This window comes from Monodon monoceros, unplaced genomic scaffold (assembly GCF_005190385.1).
Source record: "Monodon monoceros isolate NGI ecotype Baffin Bay Population unplaced genomic scaffold, NGI_Narwhal_1 Super_Scaffold_2, whole genome shotgun sequence".
Taxonomy (NCBI): domain Eukaryota; kingdom Metazoa; phylum Chordata; class Mammalia; order Artiodactyla; family Monodontidae; genus Monodon; species Monodon monoceros.
In genome coordinates this window covers 100,046,188-100,064,821 of record NW_021703776.1, presented here as the reverse complement: position 1 = coordinate 100,064,821, position 18,634 = coordinate 100,046,188, and the positions used below count along the sequence as shown (strand labels likewise).

Here is an 18,634-nt window from a genome sequence, read left to right as displayed (position 1 = left end):
CATGAGTTTGTATACTTGGCAAGCCAGTTTATTCTGACATTTATTTTTTATTTTAGATGGTACAAGAACTGTTAAAAAGTGCCATTCCTTTTAATCCACATTTAGCGATAGACGATGTCCATAATTTTTTACAACTGGCAATTAATATAGATGAATATAGAATTAGTATATGAAGTATTATATTTGTGTATGAATTGTAGCTTCCATCTTTAATGTTCTCCCTCATATATTTTCCAGTATTAAAAAACCCTTATTTGACTTGAATAAAAATTAGTGTTTATGCATAAGAAGCATCTTAATCTAATTGATATTAACATTTCTTAATTTTGTCTCTGATTTTGTTAATTTCAAAACCTATTTAACACTCAAATAAAAATGTTTATTTTTGCACTGCAAAGCGCCTCTCAGTTGATATTTTCCTTTTTGGTTCTTTTCAGCAAGCATATATTGAACATTAACTAGGTGCCCAGCATATCATTGGTATTAGGGATATAAAATTAAATAAGAACTGCTTATGGTCTCAAGTAGATGTAGGTACAAATCATTGCAAAACTATATGATTAAATTTAATGTGATTAAATTTAGATTAAAGATATTATAATGTTTTAATGGAGACCTTATTCTGATTGGATATCAGTTCAATGTGGATAATTTCAAGTGTCTGAAAGATTTACCATGAAAATTCCCTTCAAGTGATTTTTAAACTGTAAAGCCAGAAAAATATTAAATTCTTATACAACAATTTCGTTGTTTTACTGTTAATTGTAGCAAAGGAAGATGCAAACTGTGCAGTGTGCGACAGCCCGGGAGACCTCTTAGATCAGTTCTTTTGTACTACTTGTGGTCAGCACTATCATGGAATGTGCCTGGATATAGCGGTTACTCCATTAAAACGTGCAGGTTGGCAATGTCCTGAGTGCAAAGTGTGCCAGAACTGCAAGTAAGTTTTAATTTCAACTCAAAGGTGTGTATTGAGTTTAAGAGAGACCCTATTATTAGGTACTAAAGGTTTGTGTAATATGATAAAGGTTGTTCATACTGCAGCTATATTCATTCACACTGACTTCATCATGTCTTTAGAAATTGCTAGATATTTATTAACATATTACTTTGAAATAAGTCTAAACAAAAACTAATTTTAATAATTTAAATTCCTCTGGTTGCCTAAAAAGCGAGCTTAAGTTTGCCAACAATTTTAAATGAATGATATTAACAATTAAAAATAAATAAGCATTAGAAAAAAAAGCACCTTTTTTTCCTGAGGGAGACTGGGGAGGAGATTTAATAGGAAAATAAACCTCTAACTATGGAAAGTAGTTATTAGAGTGAACCAAAGAATCAGTGATAAGTTTCAATTTCTATTCCAGGAAGAACAATTTATACTAAGTTTACTGTTTAAAAAGAAATCTGTATCTATCTGAAAGGCAGTTACTTTCACCGTAATTCTGAAACAAAGTATTGTATGGCATTTAAATGTTTGTAATGGGATTATCTTTTCCTATTTGTTTTATTCCATCCGTCATTTCTCCAGTCTTTTCTGTGATTATTTTTTTCTCATGCTACTAATTAATTAGCATGATAATTTGGGGATGTTACCTGCATCTACAGCAGTCTTCAAATTGTTTACAGGCTGAGGACTTTTGTAATCAGGAGAAATGATGCCCACCACTGCCATGTTCAGTCTGTTTTATTTGTAATTTAATTTGATAACAATAAGCATCAATATCTTAGAATTATGTGGAATAAATAGGACCACGTGCTTTTATATTTTGGTAAAAATTAAAGAAAATATCAGTAAACATTTATTTGATACCTCGTATGTGTGCCTGGCTTCTTCTTGAGAAGGAGTAAGAGAACTTGAAGAAAGAGTGCTTTTCCTCCAAGATCTTTCCATGTAGCTAAAGAGACAAAATGTGCAATTTTATATGTAGAATTTATTAAATTAAATAAGAAATTACTGGAGGCCAATTAACCCATCTTCCTTTTTACTTCTGTTTATCACCAGGTTTTATTCAGCGGTTCCTCTCTCAGCTCTTCTTCTTGCATTCCCTAGTTTTTCTTTTCCCCTCCTCTTGAATTAAATTCTTAGTATCTGAGAGTGATTAACAGCCAAGAATCAAGGCTGAGATCATGGACAGGACAGGGGCCCAATCTTTGGGGCAGAAGAGTGTTTAGGGGAAGATTTTAGGTTTTCAATTACAATTCTTAATAATTATAACAAGATTATTATTCTTATATCTATTTATTTAGCACTTATTGCTTAATGGATATTCTTAGCTCTTCAGCCAGAATTATATTTAATTCTCACAGTAATCTTTGATTATCATTCACATTTTGTACCTGAAATTAAGAGGACTAAGTCTAAGTTATTCAGGAGTCACACAGCTAGAAAAACAGAAGTCTGAACACAGTTGTAGGTCTGATCCAAATTTGATCCTCTTTTTATTATATGACAGTGTCTTCCAACTCACCATGCCAAGATTTGTTCCTTTCCGTGCAGCATCACCTATCAGTTACAGCTCCTTCCCCAAAAAAGGATGGGCATGGGATGTTTAAGAAGTAAAGATCAGTGTCATTCATCTTGCCTTAACCCCTCCTTCTTTGCAGGAACCCTAAAATGACTAAAACGGGTTCACCATAGGTGGGCGTTCAGTAAGGATAATCCTTTAGGGACCTTTGGAAGATTTCTGTCTCATCCTCTAGAGGGTTAACTCTGTCATTATCTGTGCATAGACCAAACAGAGACGGAGGGTATTTATGAACTGGGCAGTTCCCAGGACAGATTCTTTTCATGATTACTTATGTTACAAACATAAGTTTAAAGATAAGGCATCATTAATGCTATCTTATTTTTTAGACAATCGGGAGAAGATAGCAAGATGCTAGTGTGTGATACGTGTGACAAAGGGTATCATACTTTTTGTCTTCAACCAGTTATGAAATCAGTACCAACCAATGGCTGGAAATGCAAAGTAAGTTGTTTATTTTTTTAAGAAAAAAAAGATTTGTATGTTTTTTATATAGAGCAGACAAATCGGATACCTATTCAAATCTATATTACCTTCAACTTAAAAACTTTATTGATGTATAATTGATATACCGTAAACTGCACACATTTAAAGTCTATAATTTAATTTGACGTTTTCACTCATGAAACCATCATCACCTTCAAGATAATGAACATATTCATCACCCCTAGAAGTTTCCTGGTGCCCCTTGAGATTTCCTCCTTTCTGACTGTTCACTGCCCTACTCCCTTCTGTCTTCCAGGCAATCTGCTTTCTCTCACCATAGATTAGTTTGCATTTTCTAGAACTTTATATAAGTGATGTCGGATAGTATATACCCTTTTCTTTTTTGCAGGGGGGTGGTGGTTTAAACTCAACATAAATATTTTGAGAGTCACGCATATTGTTGCACATACCAGTAGTGATTTCTTTTTATTGCTTAATAGTTGAAGTACCACAATTTGTTTATTGAATCACCTGTTGGTGAACATTTGGGTTGCTGACAATTTTAGGCTGTTATAAAAAATGCTGCTATGAACCTGTTAACTAACAAGTGTATGGTGCTACATGGCTTAGAAATTGTGCTTTAGTGATTCATCTTTAATCTTTGAAACTCTATGAAATAGGTAGTATCCTTATATGCGGATACTGAAACAGATGTATTTTTAAAATCTATTAATTTAAAATCCAGAAATAAAGCAGATAACATTTTGATCAGATTGGCTTTTAGATGATTTTACCTTGATTTTATATGTGTGTATGTATTTATGTATAAACTTGTATTAAATATTTGGAATCATATCATATATGCGTATGTATATTGTTCCTTCCCCATGGTAGCTTTAGTAAGTGCTTACTGACTTAGATATCTGGATTTTTGGATGCTGTGTAAAGTTTCTTTGGGGTTTTGAGAGTTAGGATCTATAGACATTTTTCCACTTCTTTTTTATTACTTAAGATATCAGTCTTTCTGCTTGGTGGGATGCTTTTAAGACGTATTTTCAGCTATTTTAAATTTTTTCTGGGTATTCTTTTAGTCAGTGTTTCTCCCCCTTTCCATCTATTTTGGTATTTGCATCTTTGTGACCTTGAGGTATTCCATTCTGGCCTCTCTAAACTTCCTGAGGAATTTATTGAGGCTCTGTTGCCTGCATCTCTAAACCCTGTAGGTTGGCTGACAACTCAACCTACTGGGCAGAGTTAGTATAGTACCAGGTAAACAACAGCAAATTTTAGAATTGTCTGTCCTTGGAAGCACAAAATATTTAAATTCTTAAAGTGAAAGTAGAAGGTAAGAATAACTCAAGTTTTACCTTCAATTCCCAACTGACTGAATAAAACTAATTTTTTTTTCCTGTTAGGAAGATGTTTACAAACAATACTTACTGTGACTTTTCTTTGAATGTTCTCTAGGATGAGTCAATCATAAAAGTAGTTAATTTGCTTCCTTTGAAATCTATACAGGCAAACTAATAAATTCTAGATTAAGAACTGGTGAGGGACTAGTGATTAAGTGAATTGCCGAGGTTTACTAATTTGCAGAGGCAGAACAGAGACTAAAATTCAGGTTTCCTGTCTTATATTGTAATGTTTTATCCAATGTATTATGCTCCCTGTGCTATCATACTATACTTAATTGAGTAACAGTGCTTTTGTCCCTAGACTAATTAAGGAATATTTCTTAATCTAATTTTCATCTGTATTAGGATTTGGATCCTAGGAAACTAAAGACTCTAGATCCATGGGCCATCTCTACATACCCCCCAGGCTGAGTTTTATTTTTTTTAATTATTATTATAATCTTAATTTCACAGAATAGACATGAAGCTAGGCATAAACTTCTTTAATCTATGGTAATTACACTCTCTTAACTTAGAAAATAAATATTAATTTAATCTAACGTAATTTTTTTTGAATTTTATTTATTTTCTTATACAGCAGGTTATTAGTTATCCATTTTATACATATCAGTGTATATATGTCGATCCCAATCCTCCTCCCCAATCTAACGAATAATTTTGCTTTTAAAGTAAATTGCCAAGACCTGTTTTAATAGAAAGGTATTCTTTGTCTTTAATAATGTTCATACAAAGAATGCCTTTTGTATTTGTATAGAAATAGTTTGATAAAGCCAGGACTGTGTTTACTGGTTCAGAGTAATCATACCTCAAAGTGCCAACCAGCAATTCTTGTGAACATCAGATATAATGAAGTACCACTCAAAAACTCTAGAAACCTTTTGGTTCACAGGTGCACCATAAGGGCACAGTTGAAATCTGTAATAAATGGGGTATAGATCCAATTATTTCTAAAATACAGAAGTTTATAAGTTAAGGGTATGCTGTTTGCAGTTTCTGTTGTCAGGTGATGTGTATGAAGAACCTCCTTGCTCTGTGGATGCTGCTCGCTACTGCGGAGCGAATCCCTTGTGCGGTCCACGCGTCTCATTCTTTTTACCACGGTTCTGCTGTGGAAAATCTTGTATCTTTCACACGTCTTTGACAGCACTTGGGACTAACATAATAATAAACACAAATGCTAAATGCAGTTACATTTTATATTAGTTAAAACAATTTTTATTTATTATTTTATTTTTTTTGGCTTGCGGGATCTTAGTTCTCCCACGAGGGATTGAACCCTAACCACCGGAGTGCCAGGGAATTCCCTATATTTTTTAAAGTTAGCATTTCTATGAAATATTTCAAGTTCTCAGAAAACATACAGACCAAGAAATACACTTGTGGTCTCCCTGCATCCTCACATTCTAGTCCCTTTGTCACAGAAACGCGATCCTGTTCCCTTTGCCCTTCTCTTTGAGCTCGTGTTTGTCGTGGTCTCGGCATCTTCCCCTGCTAGTGGGGCGGCCTTCAGGAGGGGTCGGGTGGCGGAGGTGGTCGGTGGAGGCCGAGGCTCCCCGCCGCAGCTGGGCTCGCAGGCTTCCAGGAGGCGCCAGCCCGAGGCTTCTTCCGGGAGCAGCCTGCGGGAGGGAGGCGCTGGCCGGTGGAGGGGTGGGCGGTGGTGGTGCTTGCCCTCCTCGGAGGGTCCTGGAAAGGGGGGCGGTCTTGCTGGCAGATCCCCAGGGATGGGGTGTTGGTGAGGGGGTAAGAGGAGGCGCTGGGGGAGCCTTACTCCTGCGCCCCACCCACACCCCCAGAGCCTCGGCACCTGGAACTGGCGGCGCGTCACCTGGTTCTAGGGCGTGGGGCAGAGGGCGGTGAGTTCTGTCCCGCCTAGGCCCGAGGGTGGGGCCTGGAGGGGCGGGGCCTTCTCCCCGGGAATTGAGCGCTTCGGGGCAACTCTTCTCCGGTGAGGTCGCCCGGGAGGGAGGAGCCTGGGGGCTGAGGAGGGTCCCGTGAGCAGTTTCTGCCGGGCGGCCGGACAGGGTGCTTCCGCGCGTTCTCTCTTGGCTTGGTTCTTGGTCTAAAGAAAAAACCTGCCGTCGGACGGATTTGTATGTTTATTACTTTTATCTCCGCTACCGCGCCTCTTTTACTTTTTTGAAATAGGAAGTTGAATTCGTAATTCGTTTTCTTCACTTTCCTAAGGAAAAAAGGATATTTAAGACTATAAATTTACCTTTGATTATAGCTTTGGCTGCACTCATATTTGTTGTATTGGTAAGTTTATATCTATTCACATTTGACTTAATTTTATCTTTTTTTAGGTTGTGCTTAAACACATTCGTGTCTGCTTTAATCGCATTGAATCAGATAATTTAACTAGCGTAGTTTTCTTTTTGACATATATTTGGATGCTTGACTTAGTGACTTTAGAGCTGTAGTATTTGTGTTTATTAATTTCATCTAATTAGATGAAGTTCTTTTTCCATATTTTTTTGACTGATTCAACAGTGTATTACGGCGTAGATAAAATCGACTCCTGTAATTTCTCATATCAATTTCTCCTTGCATTTAAAGTTGTGCTGGTTATTTAGCAAGTAGATCAGGCTAATATTGATGTATTGTGGTTTTATCAGTGTAAAACTATTCTCTTTATATTGTGTAATGCCTTTTTTTTGCAGGGGGAGAGGGGGACCAGATATTTTGCTTTGCCTGACAAATACGGCTGAGTGGGGTTTTAGTTTACCAGTTGAATGTGATCTTTTCATTTTGCATCCTTCTGTGTCATTTTAACTGTACCTTTTGAAAGGTTTAATAGTCAAGTATTTAGACTAATGGATGTAATTGAAATGCTTGGCTATTTTGAGACAAACCTGTTCTTTTAATTTCCTTTCTGTTTTTCAGTTCCTTTTATTCCCTGCAGTGATTTGTAATTCAGAATATTAAGTTATAAATGTTGAAAATATTAAAAGTGCCCCCCCCTTGCCATTGAAAATGAAGAAATCAGAAGTTTTCTCCCTCCTCTCTGTCTTAAGTTGACCCAGACTATAGACTTTTTCTTTGGGGAGGGAGGGATCTTCTCTGTAAATTCCAACCTCATCTCACCCCCAATCTTTTGGAGACTTGCTTATGCACTTCTATAAAAGAATTGTAAATATTCTGGAATCTTGCAAACCTGAAAGAGATTGTTGCCTTCAAACTACCAGAAGAACTTGGTTTGGTACAGTTTTGCATTACAACTTTTTTTTTTTTTTACTCTGGATACTTTTTTTTTTCCATTTTTTCCCCAGTTTATGGAATTACAGAAGAAGTTTGTTTTGATTTTAGTTTAATTAGTTAATTGGTTTTCTGCTTGAAGGCCATGAGATCTTTATTTTTGTTCAGTTATTTGGATTTGCTTCCAGGATGTTGGTTCTACACTAATTAGTGTTGTCTGGAACATATTGACCATTGTCATTCTCCCTTTAGGCCAGTGGAAAGGTCTAGGGAAGTGTTGGTTAAATTCATCTTTTTAAAAAATATTTACTTTCTTTACATTCTCCTTAATAATCTTTAGTAACATCTAGGTGATTTTGTTTCCTGCTTTAATTAATTATTTTCTTTGTTGTGGTTTTCATTATTTTGGAAAATGTTTTCAGAATTCCTAGTTTATTTCTCAAGGTTGGTCTCTGGCTTCTTTTTGTTCTGCCCTTACTAATTTGTTTTCCGTAATAGTCTGCTATTTTCTTTCACGTGACAGAATTATTTATAATACTGCTGAGAATACGAGTGGATAGTGTGTGTGTTTTATTCTGTTCTGTGGAGGTATTACAAAGTGATTAAAAAGATTAAGCTGTGGAGTCAAATCTCAGGTTTTCCAGTTACTAAATACAGGATCTTTGGCAAATTATTTGACTTCTGTAAGCTGTGTTTCATCATGTAGTTAATAGTACTTAACCTCACAGGGGTGTTGGATTTAGCGAGATGATGCCTGTAAAGTGCTCAGCATAATGCCTAAAGTAAGTGCTCAATTCTCATGGAGTTTCTCATAGGAATGCTTATCTTCTTTTCAGTTTGAAGAATGATACTCTTTCTCTACTGTTAAATTCTTTCATAGTTCTTTATAGTCTTTAGTCAAATGCAAACACTGTGGTGCGGGCTGGAGGTGCAGAGGCAGATAGGTGTGCCTTCTCAGTCTGGCGAGGCTGCTTGCACTGAAGTGAGGGTGATCTTTTTAGGAACGTCGTTATATACCAGTCATTGTCCCGTAGGTTTCTTTTCTCTGTTTCTCTTTCAAGAATGCTGATGTGTGGGTATATGATGTGTTTTAAAAGGCTTTATGTGGAAATAATTTCAAACTTTAAAAGTTGGAAAAATAAAAATAATACCCATATGCCATTTACCTAGATTCACCTGTTGTTAGGATTTCAGTATTGTCATCCATGCCCTTTCTCCTTCCTCCCTGCCCCATGTATATTTTTTTGCCCTGAACCATTTTGAGGGTAAGTTATACACACTGTTCCCTTTACCCCTAAATACTTAAATGTGTATTTCCTAATAATAGGGATATTCGTACGTAATCACAGCACTATTATCATCCCATACATTTACATCAATATATCTAATCTACCATCCATATTTCAGTTTGTCACTTGATCCCATATAACATTTCCCTCCTCCTGTGTAGGTTCCAGGATAGTCTCGGATCAAGTATTCCATTTAGTTGTCATGTTTCTTTTGAGTCCTTTAATCTGGAAAATTTCTTTAGCCCTTCTTTGTCTTTTTTGATATTGACAGTTTTGAATAATAGAGTTTTTCCTCACATACCTGGTTTTTGTTTGTTTTGTTTTCTTTAAATCACAAATAGAACTTTCCTTATTTTGTCTTTGTCTGATATTTCCTCATGATTATAGAGAGAGTTATTCATTCTTGGGCAGAATATTGCATAAGTGGTGCTGTGCTCTTCTCAGGCTTTCAGCTGGATGCACCTGATGTTTCTCTCTCCCACACAGGTGGTGTGAATTCTGATAATCTGGTCAAGCTGCTGTAAAGTTTCTCCACTGTTTTCTTTCTCTCTCTTCTATCTAATAAAGCAGTATGTGAGGAGACACTTTAATACCGTGCAGATATCTTGTTGCTCCTCAGAATTTTCTCCAAGATTATAGGAGCCAATGCCTGATGCAGTTTTTACCTGTTGTTTGTAAAATGATGCTTTTCTAACTTCACATTTACCAGTCAGCCCCCTGCATTCTGTTGTAAGCAAGAACCCGCCCTTCTTTCACATGTTAAAATTATGTATATCTTGTCAGTATTGACTCATGAATTCTTGTTATTATTGATAATTTATAATTTCTTACTGTACCTAATTTGTTTTGTGCTCAAATTGTCCAGTTTTGCCTTTGATATCCTTTTCAAGCTGGCTCCTGTGTCTTTGTGGCATGCCCTCACCATTAAGCACTTCATTACATTTGGGCATAACAAGATACTCCAAAATCATCTTACACCTCCCTGCCCTAGCCCTGGAATCTGTCCTCTTTTCTATAAATAGGCCAAGTTCCTTTAGTGAAGATTGGGTGCTAGGTGTGCCCATTGCTCTGGGGGTGTTTGCTTCTGTATCCTTTCAGCAGATGAGGCAGTAAATACATGCATGTGTATACATTTACACATATGCATATCTACAAATACACACATAAGTATGCGTATACTCACACATGTACATCGTTTATAAATAATGAATTTACACCAATACCTCCAATTCTGATCCCTCCTGCTGAGTTCTTTGCCTTCTCACATATCCATTCTCGTATAGTAAGAATCCTTGTGTTTTGCCTGTTATCCTTGAAGATTTTGGTTTTTTAAAAATTCCCCATTCTTATTGATTTAATTTTTAAAAATACATAGGATATTAACACGCTTTCAAAAATTTCTGATTCATCCTTCCTGTATTTTTTTGTAATGATAAGCAAATATATTTTTGTTTCCCCTTTCTACACTGAAGGTAGCATATGTGCTCTTTTGCATGTTGCTTTTTTTTTTAACTTAAAATCTGGAAGTCACTTCATATCACTTCATAGAGATCTTCCTCATTCCTCCTCCTCCCTTCCTCCCTTCCTTCCTCCCTTCCTTCCTTGCTTCCTTCCTTTCTCTTTCATTCTTTCTCTTTCTCCCTTTCTTCCTCTCTCTCTCTCTTTCTCTCTCTTTCTTTCTTTCTTCTGTTTATTTGAACCATAGTTTTTCAGCCAATGTCCTATGCTTGAATATGTAGGTAGTTTCCAATATTTTACATTAGAAGTGATTCTGTAGTCAATAACTTTGTGCATATGGGTTTTTGAATTGCTGGGAGCAAATCTCTAGAATAAATTTCTAGTAGTAAGATTACTGGCTCAGGGGGGTAAATGCATATGTAATTTTGTTAGGTATCGTCAGATTCCCTTTCATGGGACTTGTGGCTCTTCCTTTTGCCACCACTCATGCATGAGAGAACTTCTTTTCTACATCCTTGCCAACAGGCTGTCATGTTCAGCTTTTGATTTTTGCCTGTCTTATGAGTGAAAAATGTTATCTCAGTGTAGTCTAATTTTCTTTTCTCTTTTGAGTGAAGCTGGTCATTTTTTCCTGTGTTTAGGGGTCGTTTTTTACCCCTTTTTGCGAGTTGTCTGTTCTTGTGTGTTGCCTGTTACTCTTGAAGATTTTGATGACCCCACAGACTAAGAGCTCCTTGTATAGTCGGGATATAAGGCCTTCAGCTGCCTTATGGTGTACATCTTTTCTTCCAGTTTGCTGTTTGCCTTTTAGCTTTGCCTGTGTTATTTTTTGCCATGCAAAAGTTTATTTTTATATAGTCAGATTTATCAGTCTTCTATTGCTTTTGGATTTTTGAGTTAAAATTAGAAAGCCTTTTCCTATACTGAGGCTATAGGAGAGTTCATATTTTCTTCTAGTTTTTATGTTATTTTTTACATTTAGCTCTCTAATCCATTTTTAGTTGATGCTTCTATATGGTATGAATTATCTTTTCCCAGTTGGCTATCCAGTTGTCCAAAATCCATTCACTAAAAAGACAGTCTTTGCCTCAGTGACTTGAGATTCCAGACTAGAGTTTTAGATTTAGTTGGGTTTATTTCTGGAATTTCTTGTCTGTTCCATTGCTCTGTCTTTCTATCTTCATGAGCCAATGCCGTACCGTTTTAATTATAGAGGCTTTGCAGTATCTGGTAGCTGTGGTCCCCCGTCAGATCTTTTCTATTTCACATTTTTCCTAGCTGTTTTGTCATTTATTTTTCCATATGAACCTTAGGCTCTGTGAAAAACCTCACTGGAATTTTTATCAGGTTACTTTAAATTTATTCATTGATAGTGAAATCTTGATGTTAGGACATCCTAACGAAGAACAAGGTATGTCTTTGCATTTGTTCAAGTCTGGTTTAGTGTCTTCTAGGAATGTTTTCTAATTTTCTTTGTTTAGGTTTTGGACATTTCTTAAGTTTATTCTTAAAAGTTTTCTCTATTTTGTTGATGTTATAAATGGGATTTTCCCATTCATTATATCTTTTAACTGGTTATTATTTGTGTATGTGAATTCTATTGAATTTTCATTGCTAATTTTATATCCTGCTACTTCGTTAAATTCTTTTATTAAATTTGTGATACATTCTCTAGGATTTTCCAAGTATGCTGTCTTGTCATCTACAAATAGTTTTATTTCTTCTTTTCCTATTTTGCTTCTGTTTTCATTTGTTTTAGTGTTTACATTGGTTCAGAACCATGTTAAATAGTAGTGGAGATAGTAGGCATCCTTGCTTTGTTTCTGACCTTAGTGGGACTGCCTCTGGGGTTCCCCAATTAAATAAAATGCTGGCTTTAGAATTGAGGTATGTGTGTATGTCACATTAAGGAAATACCTACCCATTTTAATTTTCTCAGAAGTTTTTTTTTTATTAGGAATGGATTTTAATTTTTTTCCAAAGGTCTTTTCAGCATCTAGTGAAATAATTTTATCTTCTCTCCTCAGACCTAATAATATGTTAGATTTTATTAATAGGTTTTCTAATATTTAACCATACTTGCATTTTTGTGTAAACTCCTCTTGGACATGGTTTATGATTTTTCTTGATTTGCTATTGGAGTCTGTTTGCTAACATTTTACTTAGGATTTTGTCATCAGTATTTACGAGTACCTCCATTTTAAATCTGTAAGACTTTAGCAGATCTGTGGTTCATGCTAGTTTCTCTTTTTCAGTGAGCATCTCTTTTGTATCAAAAGATACCAGCAGCTCAAAAAGATAAAGTTCCTTTTTTATTGGTGCTTTAGATTGCAAAGTTGGCGGGGGGTGGGTAATGAGAGTCCCACAATTTGTCAGCCTTGTGCCCAGGATTTTAAGGCAGCCTAGCTCAGAGGCGCAGAAGGTTTGGCTGGCCTCTGCCAGGCCTTGCACATCAGCAGTTCTACTTTGCTAACGGTAGTGCCTTTCTGTTCTCAGAATATGAGAAGCTACAATTGGATTTTGATGTTGAGTGGTTATTTTCACCATTTCAGACACCTAATCATTTGGAGTGGGTTATATTTCCTTAGTGTGAATTCTTGTTTTTAGTTTCTGAGCTACCCATAAACAAACAGAATTCCCTAGCAGGACCATTTTGCTTTCAGAGCAGTGAGTTGAGTAGACTTACTCAACACGAGCTACTTCCTGATTCTGGAATGTGTTTCTTTTTTTGAAGTTTGGATTGCTACGTTCTTGGTTTTCTTCCTTCCCTATTTATGTTTTCTTGGATGTCTCAGGAGGTTTCAGTGTAAATTGAGTGATATCTCATCAGATGTTCAAAACAAACTTCTTTTTCAAAAACGTACACCCTAAATTAGTGTCATAAAAATTAAAGCTTAATATATAATCTACAAATGTTTCACTGATTTTTTAAAAAGGTTTACACCAGAACTGCAGTACAAATGCATAACAAACTGTTTCTGTTTTCATTTTTCCTGGTGTTTAGAATTGCAGAATATGTGTCGAGTGTGGCACACGGTCTAGTTCTCAGTGGCACCACAATTGCCTGGTATGTGACAGTTGTTACCAACAGCAGGATAACTTATGTCCTTTCTGTGGGAAGTGCTACCATCCAGAATTGCAGAAAGACATGCTTCATTGTAATATGTGCAAAAGGTAAGAAGATATAGTTATTCCATTTGTTTGTCAGTTCTTCTGTCCGTGTGATCATCTGCTCTGCCATGTATTTTGAGATCCAAGCTTTTGTCATTCCAGTAATCCTTTCAATACTGAGTGCCATTATGGATGGAATTAAAGTATGTTTTTATGAGTCTGAAAGGCATAACGATGTAAGTGGGCAAAAAATAAGACAAGACCAGAAACAAGCATTAAGAGGGAAAAGTAAAGAGTAAATAGTTGAAAATGTGTTTAAAAAAGGTCAACACCTGTGATGACATCCAAAAATGACAGCTTCTTTTCTAGAACCTTCAATTGCTAACCCCTATTACCTCTTCTTCCATCCTTACCCCTTCCTATATCTAGTTTTTCAGCAGTTATCTTTCTTTTCCCTAAATATTAATTTGACTTTAAATTAGAAAATTTTATTTAAATATATTTGTCATCACAGATGGGTTCACTTAGAATGTGACAAACCGACAGATCATGAACTGGATTCTCAGCTCAAAGAAGAGTACATCTGTATGTATTGCAAACACTTAGCTGAGATGGATCCATTACAGCCAGGTGATGAAGTGGAGATGGCTGAACTCACTACAGGTAAATTTGAGAGTTTTTGTTCTTTAGGATGCTGTGCCAACCAGTCAGCAGTATATTACTTTAGTAACAATGAGGGAATCCTGTGTATCAGATCCCATCTTATTTTTAGCTTCTGTACCTGTGATCTTGGTCATCTCTGAATCTGATGGTTAACATCTAATCTAGCTTCTTTACGACTGTTCGCCCAATATTTGAATTCCAGGACTATCGTACGCTCCTACAATTGTGTTTTTTGGGCCAACAGTGGAAGTTCCTTACTGTTTGGCTCTATGACCTAGTTTGCACTTCATACTCTGGGTTATTTTACTCCAAACAAATTTTAGTTTTATTAAATTTTGTTCATGTAGTTTTATTAGTACACCATTGGGTTATAAACGTAATAACAAGATTCTTAGATCATAAAGGGAACAGACCTGCTAATCAGATCGTTTTTCATTTTCATCAGTATGAATGGCAAAGTCTATAAAAGTTCTATTTTATCATGTGCAAGGGGTTTAAGTAGACACATCTTGGTTACTTACATTTTGTTTCTAGTATGCCATCAGCATACAGTTGTGCGGTATCCTTTCAAAATAATAAAATTCCAGTTACTTTTTAATTCATTATATTTTCCATATTGGAAAAATGTAAATATATATTTGGTTCAAAATAGAAAAATCTGAAGAAGAATTTATGGCATTTTCAGGGATAATTTACCCCCATTAGAACAAGGTGATAGTTGTTGACTTAGTTAACAAAAACAGAAGAACTCATTCTGAGCTAAAGAATAAATAATTTTCTGTTAAGATTGTAACAGTGAAATGGAAGTTGAAGGCCCTGAGGACCACATGGTACTTCTGGAGCACGCGGCTAATAAAGATGTCGGTGGCCAGCAGCCCGCGCCTGGGACTGTTCCAGATGGTAAGGGTGTTTTTGGTGATGGACAGTCTGTTCTCTGAAGAAAATGCGTGTGTAGAGTGAATATGTGAACATCTGCAACTTTAGTACCCTAGATAAAAATAAGCTGAGACATAGTCATGTACGAAGTTATTTAGAGAGGAGCCTTTTTAAATAAAATAAACTTAGAAATTAATCGGGGAAAGGGCATGTATATATTGTATTGATAGTTCAGCTGTAATCTAGACTTATTCATAAATATATACTTTGTTTAGGGATCAAGTGATTTTCATTAAAAAGCAATTTCTTTCTTTAGTTATCTTTGTAATTACTAACTAGAGCTGTTGCTGATTGTGAGATGTTTCATGCTGAGATAATGAAAAATTCATTGTTTTAGATCATGTAAGCAGTCCTGTTGAGGGTTATTTCAATGATATTTCAGTTAAGCTTTTTGCATTATTGGTAATAGCTATTATTGTACTTGAGGATCTGGAATTAATGAGAGACCAGGTTTGGGGAAAACTACTTATTTAATCTTGGTCTCACCTCAAAGTCTGTGGGATTGTATGTGATACTGCGTTATATAGGTTGAATGTATACATAAAAAGCCCTTGAGATATTTTGAGGTTAAGTTTATATTTAACAACTCTCATTAAAAATTATACTTCATAAAGATATAAAGTGAAGAAAAATAAGACAAAACTATATAATAATCTTATAGTACATAGTCAGATTCCTTCCATATCCAGTTTCATTTCCATATCCTACTTAACAAATGAATAGTAACAGGATGCTTTATGCTTATATTTGAAATTGGAATTTGGCAGAAGGATAAATATCCTACCCAAATTACTGTTGAGAAGGCAGTGTTAGAGGAGTTTGGACTCCTTGCTGGAGATTCCATAAGTGTGTTATTCACAGCAGCTCACATCCATACTGGAGAGCAGCAGAGGAGTGATCCACCGGAAAGTCATGGCATGCGTGGACTTCTCATTGCTGGTAGGCAGCATGTTCATATCGTCTAATTTGATTGATTTACAGCATAACGCCTTTATGGTTGCTATGCGATTCGAGTCATAGTCTGCTAAGGTGACTTTTCAAATTAGAGATGAATTGTTTACTATTGCTGTACTCACGTGACGGTCGTTCAGTCTGTGGTTAGGTGATCCTCTTCTGGAAAACCATTGGCAGTGGATTTCTAAGGCAGAAATAGAGCATGTTTGGGCTTTTATCTTAATCCTTCCTGCCTAGCACAGAGGAGAAAGAACATCCTCGTGTTCTGAGTGTGTATTGCAAACGTTCCTCTTTGCCAGTGAGACTTGAGGTAGTCGGTCTACTATTATGAGCACATAATTTAGGCATCGTATAGCATTAAGATTGTTTTACTTGAGTCTCTCAAATGGTGATACTTAAGGTTTTAAACCAAAAATGTTCACTTCATTTATATGTATTTTCTGTTTTAAAAGTCCATTTTTTATTACTTTTAAAATATTAAAGTATTTTTGAAGTACTTTTGTGTTTAAAAATATTTAGTATGATCAGATCTGTTATTTGATGTTTTTTTCCTTTTCAACTATAGTCTTTCAATAAAGCAGGAGTGAGAAGTGAGATTTCATTTTGATATAAGAACATATATAAATTTCAGTCACCGTGGTAAATAGTAAATAAGGAAATTAGTGTCTTTATTAATGTACGTAAGAAATTACCCTGATGGCATTTGAAATAAGTGCTTTTTATAATCAGTGGTCTTACTTAATAGAGCCACTTAGGGCCCATGTCAATTGGACCTCTAACCTTACTCTTAAGTAATAATTGGGTTAAAGGTTTAACTTACTAGTACCCTGATTTAAAATTTAGTAGTCAGTGACTATAGATACTTCTGATATCTAATTCTTTTTATTGATTTGCTAAGATAAGTCTCTTTGGTTATAGATGATGAGGAAGAACAATAATTATATCCAAAAAAATGTATTGATTGTGTTAGCATGTATGGCTAAGCGAAATAAGTCTTTTCTATCTATGGTCATTACATATTTGAGTCTACAGAAGCTTTGTTACATCTTGTGTCGGCTTATTGCAAAATTCTTTTTATTCTAGACGAATCTTTTTTAATTTGGACACATCATGTAATATCACTGAGCCTCATTTTCCTAGTTGTAAAATGAGTATAACTTCACCTACAAAATTTTAAATCCTCTTGTAAGTGACCAAACTGTGAAACATCATAATAATAGTTATATTAGAAATTAATTCTATTTTAATATTCTTACCAGAAATTACCTTAAACTCTGGGGATCCCATTAAGGTAGTGTTCTTGTAGGTTTTCTGGTCTGATCGGTGACTGATTCTAATCCATAAACCCTGCTCTCTTTTGACCTTTACTAAACTTGGTAATTGCCTTATTGCCTTTCTTGATGAATACCTTCTGACTTAAGGCATGGTTTTAAGCAAAAGTATGTTTTGGATCCCCCCCGCCCCGCCAACGTTTTTTTTCTACCCAAGCTTATTATTTTTAAACCATAGAGCTACAGACATGTAAGACATTAATGTTTTATACCTAATCATAGTTAGAAATTTTAAAATTCATAGGTACATTAACATAATAGATATTTGAAATTTTATAGAATCATCCCAAGATAAAATGAATCCTGAATTGGAAAATCAGATTTCTCGTGAAGCTGATAGCGAAGAAATGGAAATGCCTCCTAAAGTGATGCACACTTGCGGTGCAGATCAAAATGAGAACAAAATGGAAGTGACAGACAGCGCTGAAGCCCTTGCCCCCCAGGTCACTGTGCAGCAGGGGGAAGTGCAGTTGTTGGAGGGACCTAACATGGCGGCGTCCCCAGAAGAATCCCGGCCTCCAGGAGTCAACACTGAATCCGTCACTGTCCCGTCCCCCGGTGGGGAAGGTACGGCTTTATGTTCTAAGGAACAGTTGGCCATAGAAAGGGTACCAAAAGAAATGGAACAGAAAGAAAATCCTGAACCTTCTACTGCATTTATGGACTTCGAAGTGGCTCCTGCAGTTGAGAGTTGTGTGAAAGATGGTGTATGCCAAGAAAGCAAATCTGTAAAATTACCATCTGAGACAGAGTCCCCGTCTTCATCAGCAGCGGGCATGAGCAAGGCAAATGCGTCTTCCTCTCCAGCACTTCCTTCCGACTTGCCTTCCCACGACATGCTGCATAGTTACCCGTCGACTCCCAGTGCTTCTGCTGGAAACGTCATGCCAACAACTTACATCTCAGTCACCCCCAAAATTGGCATGGGTAAACCAGCTATTACCAAAAGGAAATTTTCTCCTGGTAGACCTCGGTCCAGACAGGTATGGTGATTTTAATGATGTTGATAGAAAAGATGTTGGAGTGATTCTATAAAGTAAAAAAAAGTGTATGTGTAGCTTTGGTTTGGAGGGCAGGTTTTCCCGTTTAGGTGGAATGTAGATGTAGTGTTGATTTATGTGTTTTGGCCACTTCAAAAAACACACTGTTAATGAAGACTAGTTTATTAAACTTGAAGTGATCTTATTGGAATTTAAGTGCAACCTCTTTGATTATAGTTTCTAATAGAAAACACTTTAAAGAAGGTTTCAGTTCTATGCCATAGTAACAGCAGAGACTTAAAAAAAAAAGTAAGGTTTTGGGTATAGTGTAATTAACATTTGTTTTTC

At 35.9% G+C, this 18,634-nt stretch overlaps 1 protein-coding gene across 13 annotated transcripts in view; it reads left to right on the top strand.

The window, feature by feature from the left end:
• Window positions 1-18,634, top strand: part of KMT2C (lysine methyltransferase 2C) — a 216,032-nt gene that overhangs the window by 90,636 nt on the left and 106,762 nt on the right. For 12 of the 13 annotated variants that reach the window (XR_003795262.1, XM_029233804.1, XM_029233802.1 and 9 more), the window contains exons 7-13: window positions 769-940; window positions 2,858-2,972; window positions 13,316-13,485; window positions 13,937-14,085; window positions 14,872-14,985; window positions 15,883-15,960; window positions 17,586-18,289. Coding sequence is in view for 12 of the 13 variants with exons in the window: in XM_029233804.1 (XP_029089637.1) it covers window positions 769-940; window positions 2,858-2,972; window positions 13,316-13,485; window positions 13,937-14,085; window positions 14,872-14,985; window positions 15,883-15,960; window positions 17,586-18,289 (1,502 nt within the window). In the remaining variant the exon portion in view is untranslated. The remainder of the gene's footprint in view (window positions 1-768; window positions 941-2,857; window positions 2,973-13,315; window positions 13,486-13,936; window positions 14,086-14,871; window positions 14,986-15,882; window positions 15,961-17,585; window positions 18,290-18,634) is intronic. The other variant, XM_029233807.1, reaches the window with a different exon arrangement.